The following is a 15,669-nucleotide window of genomic DNA, read 5'->3' as shown; positions in this document are numbered from 1 at the left end:
AGGGACACTAAATCATGTTAGAGTGTGGGAAGTAGGAAAGAAAACCTAGAAAGAAGACTTGATAGTCACCATGTGGAAAAGGGGTTCATTTATTCTGTATATCTGCAGCAAATAAAACTAAAACCCAAGGGTTCACACTATTAAAGGGGAAGATTTCAGGTCAAAAAAAAAAGAAAAAAGAATCCTGGCCCCAAAGCTGTGATTTCTTATGACCCTTTTTGTCATGGCCAGATTTTCTTACCTTACTCCATAACTCACACTGCCTAATTGAAGACTGAATCCTGAATCCCCTTCCTCTTCTGGATTAATTATCTGAGATGAAATATCCAACATCATAGTTCCAATACATGTAAAAGTCCAAAGCCAGGCCTGTCACATTCATCTAGAGACTCGTGGACATTCCAAAGATTTCTCATAAAGGCAGCTGAATTAGCAACACAGCTTCACACACAAAGTTATAACCTGTATTTAGCTTAATGTGATTGAAATGTAAATGCATTTAATATTAAAAAAAATGTTGCAATCAATGTTAGTAAATGCACAAAATAGGGAAATGATAAAATTTTAAACTAAACAAAAATAAACAAATAGAAATGAATTAATTTCTGGAGGAGAGGTGATGCAGGGGAGGGAGGCCCTTACAGCCACTGCAGAAGAGCACTGACAATTACACTTCTAAATGTTATAGGAAACACATATATCAGAAAACTATTAGAATCATAAAATAAATGAGGTGGGGTATAGCTCAGTGGTAGAGTGCGCGCATTTAGCAAACACAAGGTCCTGGGTTCACTCCCCAACCTCCAGAAAATAAAATAAAATAAAATAAATGAAAAGTGGCAATCATAACAAATAGTTTGTAATATCTGAGTTAGTGTAATGTATAATATATCATCACCCTAAATTCGCAAATTCATTTGTACTTGGTACATTTTAAAATCAGTACAATGCAGAGAAAGTATAATAGACAAAAGTCATGTTCTCAGTGGCAATATTACATTATAACCTGATGGAATAAAAAGACACTTTCTTAAAGTCAAATTTACCATTCGCCAAAAGAAAAGTATTATTTAACAAAAATCACTATTATGCCAGGCTACGCAGATAACACGGTGTTCCAGTAGAAACCAAAATCAGCTGCAGAATGCTGAGTCAGCACACATCTGTGAAACTGTCTCAAGGTATAACTAAATTATTATGGGTAGAAATAATCAAATAATAAGGCAATATTTGTACATAGCAGAAGATATTCTTTCAATGGGGCAAATCAACAAATATTAGGTGTCTGTATTGGGCAAAGCACAATACATTATTTAGGATATCATTTATTATGTTGCTTTTCAAGGTTTGAATAAGTTGTTTCCTGTACATTATTCACTTATAAAATGCAGTTAATAATTTGGCTGCTCGTCATCTGGCCAGGAACAGGATGCAATGTTTTTACACTCTGAGACATGGAGGCTATGATGAGAGTTGGAGAAATAATCAGCACCACGGGATGAGACATACTCGAAGACCTGGATTCTGGTCCCAACTATGCCGCTGATAAACTGAGTGACCTTGGGTTGGTTGGTTAACCTCTCTGGGCCTCTGTTTTCTCACTGGCAAATTATGATCATACTTGCTCTGCCTACTTCACATGGTTGCTGTTCAAATCAAGCAAAATGTCACACAAATGCCCTCAGCAAAATACAAAGCACGTTAGCACACTTCTACCTATCCATGCAAAAATTTCAAAGGTTTGTGGATGTATTTTCATGATCTACCTGAAAAGACGAAACAAACAAATAAAACACACTGTCCCCATCTTAGTTTTCACTGAAAAGGACTTGACGACTCTTACACTGTAAGTTTGTTTGCTCTCAATAGATTCAAAGAAGTAGTTTAAATTATGACAAAAAATGGGAAAAACGTTTAACACATGTTTTTTTTCAAAAATATTCTGTAAATGCTGTACAAAAGCTCTTTCCAGCAGATGGCAGTATGCACATTTTAGAGGGGTGAAGGACAAGTTGCTTTACATACCTGAATGTACTTACATACCAGTTGGTGTGTCTGCCTTTTTGTATATTTACACATAAGTAAAACAACTTCCTGAAAATTAAATAAGAATTTTAAAATATTTTAGCCTGAGGAAAACACTGAGTCACTGGACTCAAAAACAAAGAAAAATATTGAAGTTATCTTGATTAAGATTGTTTTCCAGTGTCATTGATTAAAACATTATGTAAGAGGTATAAAGAAACTTATGATCTGGCTATAAATTAATCACCAATTTTAAAATCAATAAATGATACACAGAAAGAACTAAAAGTATATTAGGCTGAATTAACTATTTGAACCTGTCAAGATGAACTAAAATACCATTTGTTAAGAAAGCATTTTTATAACTCATAGTGACAAGGAAAGCAATTTTTTCCCTAAGTAACAGGAGTATCAACAACAAAGAAAACAGCATTATAAAGGTCTTTCCAGGCTCTGGAACTGTTCTAGATGCTTTACCTATGTTAATTCAAATAATCCTTGCAACAACTTTAGAGATATTATTATCTCCATTTTCCATCTAATGAAATTAAGGCCCAGAGAAGTTAAGTACCTTGCCCAAGGTCACATAGTTAGTACACAGAACAGAGGATGAACACCTAGGCGGTCTGACTCCACGGTTAGTAGTTTTCACCAACTTGCTACACTTCCACACACCTGCAGACACTTTCACTATACACAAGAGATCTAATTTTAGAATAATCAACAGTGATTCATTACCCCTGAGTTTAAGAAACTGATGGAGGAAGCATATTGATAAACCTTAAAAACTTTACTTCCTTATCATAATTTCCTTCACGTAAACTTTAAGGAAATGAGGAATTAGACTCAAAATTTACTCCAAAGAAAGATTTTTTGATGATCAATATAATCTAAAAATATATTGGGAAAAATAAAGTAGGGCTGGAGCAGATCACTGGAAAAACTGAGTAAGAAAAGAAAAGATAGGGCTGAAACTTATAACCAGTGTTTTGGGTCATAAGCAAAGCATTAAGCACAAACATTCTAAGAAGATATATACTTGACACTATTTAATGCAAATCAAAGTTTGTCTATGCAAAACTGAATATCCTTTCACCATGTCAGCCAATCAGTGGGAGCATGGGTAGATTTTCTATGAGGTGTTCAGGGTTGAGCCCAGGATATATATTAAACTACATGAAAGAAGAGATAAACAAAACATTAATTCAATTTTCAGATGACCTTAAATTGGAAGGGGTTGCCAGTGATGTGAGGGAGGGGAAAAAAGGTAAAATCAAATCAAGTATTCCTTTCCTTGAAGGGAAAATTCCTTCCAGGTTGGTTCCCAGACAGGACAGTTTCTCCCAGGACACTTCCCTGGCAGGACAAGCTGACCTGCTTTGTCTGACTAGCTGATGAACGGCTTTGTCTGGCCTCAACAAAGCAACATCCATTTTCCTTTCAGATGGGTGGATGAGGTCTTGAGAGGCATTGTAGCTCAGTGGGTAAGCACATGGGCTCCACAACCAAACTGCCTGGGCTTGCTCTTAGCTATGGGACTTGAGGCATATTACTTGTCTCTGTGCCTCAGTTTCCTCATCTGTAAAATAGGATAACTATACTACTGTCCTTATAAGGTTGCTGAGAGCAATAAATGAGCTCATGTATGTACAGTGCTTAATGGTGCCTGGGCCTTGCAAATATGAAAATAAAAATTCTCAGCCATCATTAGTAATATTATTCCCATAGAAGCAAAGAAATGGTATGTACATTGGGTGTTTTAAAAGAGGTTAACTAAAGGCAAGCAAGTGATGACAAGATAGCCTGGGTAATTTTAGCTGGACATAAAAGAACTCTGTAATGGACTGTGAAAACATTACTCTATCCACAATCACCTCTTGTAGAATGAAAAGATCCAAACACATACCTGCTTGGATTTGCAGTCCTGCCCTCTATATTCTTTTTGTTTTAAACTGAAGCATAATTGATTTACAGTGTTGTGTTAGTTTCTGGTGTGCATCACTGTGATTCAGATTTGCAGCTACGACTATATATAAAATAGAGAAACAACAAGGTCCTACTCTGCATTCTTTTTGCTCAGAGAGGGTAGCTGGCTCCTAACCTGCCATCTCCTCTTCTTTCACCTCCAATCTCAGACTAATAGTAACTACTTTTTAATGACATATCTTGCCATATTTACTGAATTGAATCGTGCCTAACTGTCCGAGGGGTGGGGAACTGAATAATAAATGAGTTTGCATTTCTGTTCTTATCCCATGAATGTATTCTAATAGGTAAAATAGGCTGTAAGCACAGAAAAAATGAGCACAAACAGACATGCAGACAAGGTCACTTCAGATGGCAATAGATGTGATGAAGAAGGTAAATCTGAGTGATGAGACAGAGGACGAGTGGGAGAGGCAGAAGCTACCGCAGCCTGAGGAGTCAGAGCTGGGAGCCCTGGACTGGAAGGGAATGGACATGCGCTTACCTGGGGAACAAGCGACCCAGGCAAAGGGAAGAACAAGTGCAAAAGCTCACCCTCCACTATCATGAAAGTTCAAACCCGACAAAGAAGACACTTTTATCACTTTAAAAAGAGAGTGAGAACCAGAGAAGTTACACAGATTTCCCCCAAATGACTAGCACATCTGAAATGCAAATACACCGACGTAATGCCGATGTCTGTTCTTTGCTGACGACCACCTTGCCTGTCTTTCTCTTCCTGTCACAGTGGAAGCACTAAGTCTCTATTTCCTTCTAAGCTCTTTCCACTTCCTTAAAGACACTTGTTCCAAATATCAACTCCATTTCCCATATCCGATCACTCCCTTTCTTGGAGTTCCTCTTCCTCTTTTACTAATATTCATTATGAAAAAATAAGCCACCTAACCATATTTCGTAGCATTTAGTACTGTTTACCACTATGTTCATCAATGATATTAGTCTGTTTCTTTAGCATTATTAGCTCCTTTTCCCCTGCCTAGCCCACACACGTTAGTGTGTCTCAAACTTTAGTTTTCCATTCTCTTCTCTTCTCACATACTTACCTGCAATATTTCCTCCACTGCTGTTTCTTCCTACAATTATGTATAGGATGATGAATTCCAAATATCTCTCACTGATTCACCTCTCTCCTGCGCCAGAGCCATCTGTTCAACTCCAGGAAAAGATCTATTTATTCAGAAGTGTACCTGTGTATTGCACAAAATACTCGCCTTCTCCTGAAAACCTGTTCTTCTCTCTGCATGTTCTATCACAATTAAAGATGAAATCACCCTTGACTCCTTCCTCTTCTTCAAGTGTTACAGTCAATCTATTACCAAGTCCTGCGGACATCTCTTAAACCTGTCCCCTCCTGTCCACCTCCACATCCAGCAGCTCTGTATGTATAGTAGTAGCTTGGACTGTTGCAACAACCTGTTAAAACTTCTGTGAATGTTTTCATTTGGGTAATTTGGGCCCATTTCAGTAGTTCTCCAGAAGGGCATACTATCAGGGTCAGATAACCATAAGCATAAGTCTGCCCTTTTATGCTGATTATGCTTTGACTTCCTTTAAGTATCAAAGGAGTTTGGGAGCATCAAGTATAGGCATTCAGCCATGAGACCTTACAAACTCTCCCAGCCTCTGGAGCAGTGGAAATGTACCAAAAGTTCAGATAGAATTGATTCTTTTCTTCAGGAACGAGAAAGACGATTCGCTTAGCAAGCAAAAAAGCTTTTCTGTGTGTTAGGACCCTGGAAAAAATACAGGTGGGGAAATACCCAGGAAAAAAAGGTTTTCTTTTAAATTGATTTTTCAGTTAAAAGCAAAGGAACCTTGGAGGCAGCAGCACTGTTTGGTTATCATGTTATGTTAGTTTAACCTGTGGCGTAGGGACTCTCTTCTAGAATTACAGGTCCAGTGAAACAGTAGGACCCGGTGGGTCCTCCCTGTTACAAATCATTTCTGTGTGTCCCATTTCTTGTTTGTAGGAAATAGGTTTCACAGCTTCCCTGACTTTCCCTGAGTTCCAAAGGGCAGATTCAAATATTTCAATAATCAGAGAAAGGAGGGAATACAGAAACAAGGGGGAACGGTCAAGAAACAATAGCGCAGCCTTGGGGCTGGGTCCTGGTTCTTCCTCAAGGGAAATACATAACAATATCTTTAAGTTCTTCTGCAGGAACTAAAGCCCCTACCCAGGTGAAAGATAGTAACTTTAGGGTGAGTACAAGATTCCCGGAACACCACCCTGTTACTTAAGCACCAACCAATCAGGAGAAAGTCACACACACATGTCATCCCAAATTTCGCCTATAAAAACTTTTCCCTGAAAACCTTCAGAGAGTTAGGGTTTTTCAAGCACAAGCCATCTGTTCTCCTTGGTTGGTCCTGCAACAAACCTTTCTCTGATCCAAACTCTGATGTTTTAGTTTGTTTGGTCTCACAGTGCATCGGGCTCATGAACTTTTGTTGGGTAACAGGATATTACAGGGATAATGTACATGTTTATATAAGAGGCAGCTAAACTGACTTGTGTCTACTCCACTCTGTCTCTGTGACCTGGTATGTTCAATCCATACTGGGGACATTAAGACACTTTGTTGAGGCAGGGAGGGGTAGTGTAAGCCACACGGAGCTTGAAGCCAGATAGACTGTGGTGTGTCCCCCAATCCTGGCACTTATATACTATGTGTTTATGTTCATAGCACAGCCTCTAACAGAGTCTCTTCCTCCAAATCATTCTAATTCATCCAGAATTCTTTTTAAAACACAGACTGACCCTCTTTAAAACCCTCTGTGACACTTCATTAGCAAGATGAAATTAGCAAGATGAAATTCAAACTTCTTAGAATGGCACATATATTTTTCTAAAGGTAGACCAGAAGTTTTGCCTAGCCTTATCTTCTGCCATCTCCCCTAAATACTCTTCAATTTCACCAACAGACATATCTCCAGTGTCCCCAAACACATCATGAACTACCACTTTTAGAATTCTTTTATAATCTGTTCCCCATCTTCCAAGACTCCCAAGACCTCTCTTTCTCTAGCAGAGAAATGACAGTTCATTCCCTAAAGTCCAACTCAAATGACACATCCTCTGTGAAGATTTCATTTGCCAATGGCATATTTGCCAAACCACATCCCTTTCTTTTCAATTAATGTTTACATAGTACTTTGTGGCTTAATCTTTTGAAGAACTGATCATATTTTATTATTATTATTTCTTGATTTTTAAATTTTACCTGCTAGAATTAGCTTGCTGTGAAAAGGAGCTAAATTTTATTAATTTTTGTCCCCCTAGAATCTAACAGGACTTGGCCTAGGGTGTGAAAATAGATTAAAGATAATTAAAGATAATAACCCAAAATAGAAAACTGCTACATGATCTGCTCTAGTTGCCTGAACATGTACACTCCTCAGATAAATCTGCCTTGCACTCACATTCAACATTTTCAGAAACACTAGTTAAGAAATCAAAAGTAGTGTAGAGATTGAATCATCATTAAGTAACCAAAATCACATTTATTTGCTAACCTTTGAGTAAGTCCATTAACGCTCTATGAGGACTAGAGTACTTCTGGGGAGTATATACTATACTTTCTTTAAAAAATATGAGGTAGGGAAGTCTGCCACGTCCAGAAAACACATCTATGAGTTATTAGTTTATTATCCATCATAGGAGCCAATATCAGTATGTTAAAAAAAATAACAAATTCTCTTTTAATTATTAAGAATTACTGGAAAGTACAAGATTGTTTTTCATACTGGGAGGCATCCTTTTAAACGAATTGTTTTCTTTTCTTTTGGTAAATCCTGAGATTAAGGCATAGACTTAATTCTCTGCAGGGCACTGACAATTTTAATAGACATAATAGACCCAGATCACTTCATAGATCTTCGAAAATGACAGGGATACTTGCCACAGCAAAGTGTTGGTGACAGGGAACATCTGGCACATTGAAAGAAAACAAACCACCCCCTTAATGGCAAAATCTGCTTTATCACCCTGTTAGAGAGACTCTTAAACTAGATTGCTGACTGATTCGATTCAACTAGGCAAGTAATTGAACTCTCAATTTCAGTGACTTGAATGGTATTCTAACAAGACACAGAAATAGGTGAAGTAAAGACATCAGAGTTGTATTTTGCAGTGGGTATACAAAACGCCTCGACTTTGTAACATGAGTCAGTAAAGCTTAGGGAGGAAGATCACTGGGTTCTGGTGGCAAAAGTCCCTCCAGGCTCGTCTTGGCTGTGCCACCCATTAGCTGTCTGACTCTGAGAAGGTCACGTAACTTCTCCAAATCTCAACCCCCTAATTTACAGACTGGGGCTAAAAATGAACATATTTCATAGTTGAGGAGTATTATATAATTCATGCGAAACAGCACAGGACTGGGCACAGAGCACAGGCTAAACGTTCGTTGGTAGTAGTACGAGCCTCCATCCTTAATAACATTGAATCATTCTTTTGAACCTAGACCTAAAACTAGATGATTTCACACATCTTCAAAGATTTCATCACTAACCTTGATTCCACACAATCTATGTTTTTTTTCATAGACCACCCCATCTGCATGGATGCCACCATCATCCAGCAGAAGTCAAGTCAGAAAAGTGTACATCATGGTGGATTCCTCCCTTTGCCTCAGCCCCTTCTTTGATCCACTGACAAATTCTACTGATTCTACCATAAATACTCCCTTATTATTTCAACCACCATTGTCTAATAAACCATTACCTCTTGCCTAGACATCTACAATTGATAACCAATTGATCTGTCTTCTTTGTCCCAAAACCTCTCCATTCTATTCTTTACAACACAGAAAGAGGCCTTCAATGGCTTCCCATTAACTCACTCAAAATTGAATTCGATCTCCTCCCGTGACCGGAAAGGTGCTTGCCTTTTTTGTCAAGCTCCACCTGACTCCTTGTATGCTTAACTCAAGCCACAGTGGCTTCCTTTTCGTAACCAAAACACTTGCCCTTGTTCAATGACTGGCTCTTTCTTTTATTTTGAATCTCAATTTAGCCATCACTTCTGGGGAAAGGCTTTCTTGACCATCTTGTCAATGCAGAATCCCTATCATCCATTTGCCCTGTTATTTCCTTTCCAGGCAAACTGTTGGTGCCCTGTATAGCTCTTATCATAACCTTCGATGTCTTTACTTGATTTCCCCACCAGTCTGTAATCCGAGTAAGGCCTTCTGTGTTCCCAACTGAATACCTGGTATACAGCATTAAATGTCTTCTGTGTTCCCAACTGAATACCTGGTATACAGCATTAAATATTTATTAAAAGACTGAATCATTTAAATTTTTATTGGATGTGTACTATGTGGCCAACATTCTTTTTGATGTTGGAAATAGGAAGCTTAATAACGTATAGTAATTGCACTCAAGGAACAAACAACCTACTAGGCAGCTGCTGCCAAGGAATTCACACATTTTAGAAGAAAAAGGAAATGATTTATGAAAGCCTCATAGGAGCTGAGAGTTGATCCTGATCTCGATAAATGAAATATTACCAGAAAAGAAAAATGGGGAAGCAGGGGAGGAAGAAACAATGGGAAGAAAGTTATTTTGGAGAGACCACAGAACCAAGGTGTGAAAGTGGATTTTAATTGCCATGATATCTATTACCCATTGCCTTGATTCTGAACACAACAGAAATTGTGAAAAGATGAGGTTTTCTGAAGCTGACATACTTTATTTCTTCTGACCAACAGTAACTACTGTAACCAAAATAGTATAGAATATACATGTGGTTACTTCCTCATCTATAAGGTCAAGGGATTACAATAATATGCTTCTGATGGCATTCTTGGTTTTTGATTCATATTATCAGCTTCTTGAAGGTAGGGATCATTGTGTTTATGATTCAACAAATGCTTAAGGAATAAACAGATTCACTTTCATAAAAATACTGTTCATGTGACATTTTGCCTACTATTCCCAATATATGTGGATTTCAAATTCTGATGTCAGTTTTATTAACGATTGTGAAAACCAACCCTTGATCTACTTTTTGGACTCCTTTTGGATGCAAGTTAGGTGGGCTGATTTTAGTTAATCTCGGAATATTAGTTTTCTCTAATCTTCCCTTTATCCTGTCTTAAATGGATATGTTAAACAGGAAAGCATTGCAACAGACAAAGAAAGGACAATAAGACAGTGATGCCTTCAGACTCCATCACCAAAGTGTGTAAAACTGAATATGTAAAGAAAGAAAAGTGCCAGTGGTTTGTAGAGTCAAGATAAATGATGGTAAATACTAGTTAGGTGTTGTAGTGGCTGCGGGAAATTCTAGCTTCCAAAGGGATTAGAGTAGATGGAACACTTGTCTTTTATGTCCTTTTAATTGACTTTCACTTAGCAATTTGGCAAAAAATTTAACCAGTTCCAACAATAACAAAAATGGCATGATCCTACAGCATCAGCTTGTACTTCTTCCAAATCAAACTAACATTTAGAAGAGTTCATTTTATCATCTTCACTAAACTTTGTGCTTCCTGTTCTTAACCTGCCAAGAATTTTCTTTATATCCTCCTTATGTCTTAAATGTAGTAAATATCCATCCATTGTTGGCTCAGTAACTAGTTTTTAAATATAACTAAACAAAGAGGAGAAACCCTCTCTGGGGAGTCGTATAATTGCTATCTATCTTCATTTTCTTATTTTGCATTAATTTCCTTCATGCAACCTATATATAGCCAAATTCAAATACATGCTGTGCATCTGTTTGGAGCTTTGAATATTTAACTACCTTCTCTGCCTGGAATTCCCTGTCATCCTTCTTCAAAGATCTAACTTCTAAATAACCTTCAAGGCCTAGTTCAAGCACACTTCTTCCTCATAGCCTTCCTTACTCCCCTACTTCAAAGGCATCTCTAATACTCTTTCCTCATAGTCCAGAATCTATATTTGCTTTCAATCAATTAGCACTTTCTAGATTGCATTGTACATATTAATTTATAAACCTAATTTCCCCTAGTAAAGTGCATCCCCTGGGGGGAAACATCTCTATCCTATTAGAAGGTTTCTGGTTGAATAAATGGGTGCCTAAGAGAGCCATGAACTAAGAAAGGGAAGACAGACAGGCAAGACTCAATTGTTCACTATAAACTCTGAAGATATATGGAAGAAAACTATGCTGAAACAACAAATGTAACTTTGAATAAAACCTGACCAAACCGTACACTTATAATGCATATTTTATTGTATGTCAGTTATGCTTTAGTGAAAGTTGATGTTTAAGAGTAATGGTTTATAATTTTCAATATTGATTTTATTTACTATTATATCTCATATTCATCACATATTTCCTCATTTTGTGCTTAGCAGAAACACATAAATAACTCTCTCTGACAACCTATCCCTACCCATAATTGAAGTCTCAAAAAAAATGATTTTATGTTATAACCTTTAAAGGTTAAAAACACAATAAATGAAACAAGGGGAAACAGCAAATCTGGGGTTCTTTTAATGCACTGATTTTTATCTTTAACTTTTATCTTTAGTTTCAAATAATTTCAGACTTACAAAAAATGTTACAAATATAGAACAAAGAATTTCCACATACCCTTCAGCCAGATTCTCCAAATGCTAACAGTTTTCATAACCACAGTACATAGTACAAATCTAGATAATTAACATTAATGTGATCAATTAATCTAGTGATCCACTTAAAATTTTGTCAATTGTACCACTAATATCCTTTTATTGGTCCATGATCCAATCTATGACATTCAGTTGTCATATCTTCTTAGTCTTCCTAAATCTGGGACGGTTCCTCAGTTTTTCTTTTTCTTTCATGACCTTGATAGTTTGAAGAGTACTGGTCAGTTATTTTGTAGAATGCCCCTCAATTTGAATTATTATGATATAACTCCTCATGATTAAATTCAGGTTATGAGTTTTTACCAATAATATCACAAAAGTTATGTTGGGCCCTTCCAGAACATTGTATCAGGACACACAGGGTGTTAATAAGACTCATTAGGGGTAAGATTAACTTTGACCCCATGGTTAAGATGCTTTGTGCCAGCTTTCACAAATGTAAAGTTACTAGTTTTCCCTTTGTGATTAATAACTCCTTTGTGAAGAGATACTTTGGGACTATGTATATATCCTATTTCTCATTATATTTGTATCCACTAATTTTGCCATTTGTTGCTGACACTTGCCTGCAAAAATTATTACTCTACAGTTTGACAATTAGTAATTTGTTTTTTTACTTCTATCATTCCTGCTACATTTATTACCTGGAATTCAACTATAGGGAAGAACTGCCCCCCTACCACTTACTTAGTCAATTATTATATTGTATTAGTAAACAATTTACATACTCAATTATTTATGTCTGTATGAACTTACAAGAATTTCTTTTACTGTATGTATTATAATCCATTGCTATCATTATTTTTGCTCATATACCTTAGATTTGGCAATTGGGAGTGACTATGTTGGGTCTATATCAAGGTTCTTATCTGGATGAGTTTCAAATGGACTTTATTATATATAATACATTTTTCCTGGTTTGCCTCAAATTCATAAATAAATCCATGTCTCTAAAAAAAGTTTAAAGCCATTGTTCTTATCTACTATACATGCTTCTGACTCCTATATTATTTTGATTAGTTGGAGTTTTGAGGTTTGAGTTGATAACTATAAACCAGGTCAGAAAATTAAGAAAAGAGTAAAGATCAGTGGTGTCACTATGATGTTACACGTTGGTTCTTATCATAGCCTACTTTTTTGAGTGGTCCAACCAAAGCACTGAGTGTATATATTCTTCACTTCAGATTACAAAATCTCCTTCAGATATATTTTTGCAACCTGTGTAGTAATGACTATTAACATGAATGTTAAAGTGAAGTGGAATTAAAATCTGGAGCCAGAGACAAAACAAGTCTGGTCCTGCATTAACTAGGTAACTTGACGCTAGGTAAGTAAGCTAACAATAGTCTTCAATCTCCATATCTTTAAAAAGGAAAGGTTAGAAAAGATCACCTCTATTTTTTTCCTCCTGAGTTCTAAGGTGTGATTCTTTGTTAGGACATGTCAATGGTAAGTTTTACCTAAATGACTTCTGGCAGAGAAAGGAAATGGCTGAAAAGCCAAATACATTGGAAAACAAAGCCTTCTATTGTAATAAATCACACCAAACTGTTTTCTTAGAAGCAGCTTGATGGAGCTCACCTGCATTATAGGACATTAGACTTCAAGGATGAAATTTTAAATGATGGAATTAACCTTTGAAATTCTTTCTTTTGTTCTTGATCATTAAATGCCTTTTATCATTATAAGCTGACTATCCTAAAAGTCTTTAGGGTATTTCCTCCTTTTACCTTCAGAATATTGTGAGGAACTATTTTATATCAAGAGAGAGTAAGACTTGGTACCTATTCTTTTCATGTCATTGGTTTTCCTCCCAGCAATGTCTGTATTTTTTCCCAGTAGCAGTTAAGACATATCCCATAGAAAAGTAATGGTATAAGGGCACTAAAGCCCTAGAGGTGGCAATTAACAAGTCAAAAGACTTAAAAAAAAAAAAACTATATTCAGATCAAGAAAAAGTTCTTATCAGCCTAGAATACTCAGAGTTCAGTAAGCTAAGCTTCATTGTAGCTCACGTGTTAATAAATTTCTGCCAACACTGTTTGACTATCAAGAGAAAGAAAGACTGTTGGAAAAATTTCCCTGATAGTCTAGTTACTTCTATTTTTCATTCTAAGAAATTTCATTTCTATTTGTTAATTTTCAAAGATTTCTCCCCATCCTCTCCTTTCAGCTCTTTTCCTTCATTGCCCTACTATGATTTTTAACTAGGGATGTTTATCAAAATTATCCATTGTGCTTAAAAAACAATAACTCTTAGGTGTGTATTGCAAACTCTCCTGATTCAGTAGCTTTTTCTGTTTTTCTTTTCTAACTTTATATTAATTTTTCATTTGCTTTGCTTGGCTATACACACATATCCAGGTAAACAGAGGATGTAAATCAGATGACTAGGGTGACTTTGATTTTAGCTATTGCATTTATATTTGTCTTTCCTTTTTTTAAAAAATTTGAGTTCTTTTTTTTTTTTTTTTTTTAGTTGAAATGTAGTCAGTTAACAATGTTGTGTCAATTTCTGGTGTACAGTATGTTTCAGTCAAACATATACATACATATATTCCTTTTCACATCCTTTTTCATTTTTATTGTAGGTTACTACAGGATATTGAATATCATTTCCTGTGCTATACAGTATGAATTTGTTGTTTATCTCTTTTATATACAGTAGTATCTGAAAATCTCAAACTCCCAACTTATCCCATCCCACCCACTTTATCCCTTAGTAACCATAAGTTTGTTCCCTATGTCTGTGAGTCTGTTTCTGCTTTGTAGATAAGTTCATTTGTTTCCTTTTTTTTAGATTCCACATATAAGTGATATTGTATAGTATTTTTCTTTCTTGCTTGCTTACTTCACTTAGAATGACAATCTCCAAGTCCACCCATGTTGCTGCAAATGGCATTATTTTATTCTTTATTTATGGCTGAGTAGTATTGCATTGCATATATATACCACATCTTCTTTATCCAATCATCTGTTAATGGACATTTAGGTTGTTTTCATGTCCTGGTTATTGTAAATTAGTGCTGCTATAAACATTGGGGTGCATGTATCCTTTCAAATTAAAGTTCCCTCCAGAGAAAGAGAAGCAAGATGGTGGAGTAGGAGGACTCTTGTAGCTTACCCTCTCCCACAAATACACCAAAACTCACATCTACGGACCCACTCAGCCAAATAGAGCACCTGCCGAACTCTGACAGAACATTGCCCTCTTTGAAAGACAAAGATGCCAAAAATCAGGTAGTAGAAAAGGAAAAAAGAAAGAATAAAAAACAAAACAGTGCGGGATGGGTCCCGTGGGAAGGGAGCGGCAAAGGAGGACTAGCGTTCGTTCGCTGGGTCTCCCCACTCCAAAGGAGAGGCCAACGGGACAGAGGGGGAGCCTCAGAGGCTCAGATCTGCTCCGAGCACCCCTTGACTGACAGAACTAAGTTAAACGGGCACAAAGGGTCCCCGCGACACCCAGTCCAAGACGCGAGCCGGCAGCTGGGAACCGGGACAGGCCACCCGAGCTGGGCGGAGAACTGGGGCAGAGGCACTGACGCAGCCTTGGGGGACTGCAGGGTGCTGTGTGTTGTAGCTGGGAGGGGATATGGAGCAGAACAACCTCGGTCCCCCATAAATTGTAAAAAAAGCAAAGCAGCAAGGCTGGTGTGCCCTGGGGGGAGGGGCACCATAGCCTTTGTCTCCTCAGACCCACGGCACCATTATGGGTGCTTCTCAAGAGAAGAGGTGGGGCACAGCCACAGCCGCCATCTCCTCCTGTGGGAGCGCCCGGGCGGGGATGGGGCTGAGCCCTGAATCCGCACCCAGGGGCTTTGCAACCTCCTAGGCAAGACTGAGACTTGTTTATAGCCCGAGGCAGATAGGATCTTTCTGCCCTGGCACCTCAGAGAACTCACGCCACCAAGACAAACAAGGAGCTGAGATTTGGCACAGAGCAGAGGCGGGGCTGTTCTGCAGTCTTCCTCGAGCCTGCCTACAGAGCACTGACCCAAGGAAGAGTGGGCAGCTGCACAGAGCAGTGAAGCGACCAGCACCAGGAGAGGGCGGGTG

At 37.6% G+C, this 15,669-nt stretch overlaps 1 protein-coding gene across 2 annotated transcripts in view; it reads right to left on the bottom strand.

The window, feature by feature from the left end:
• Positions 1 to 15,669, bottom strand: part of ADAMTS3 (ADAM metallopeptidase with thrombospondin type 1 motif 3) — a 241,182-nt gene that overhangs the window by 42,864 nt on the left and 182,649 nt on the right. The window contains exon 6 of one of the 2 annotated variants that reach the window (XM_032458332.1): positions 2,026 to 2,094. The exons of the other annotated variant lie outside the window; for it this stretch is intronic. Within the exon in view, the coding sequence (XP_032314223.1) occupies positions 2,026 to 2,094 (69 nt within the window). The remainder of the gene's footprint in view (positions 1 to 2,025; positions 2,095 to 15,669) is intronic. 2 annotated transcript variants of the gene reach the window in all.

Source organism: Camelus ferus, chromosome 2, assembly GCF_009834535.1.
Source record: "Camelus ferus isolate YT-003-E chromosome 2, BCGSAC_Cfer_1.0, whole genome shotgun sequence".
Taxonomy (NCBI): Eukaryota; Metazoa; Chordata; class Mammalia; order Artiodactyla; family Camelidae; genus Camelus; species Camelus ferus.
This window is presented reverse-complemented; position numbering and strand designations above follow the sequence as displayed.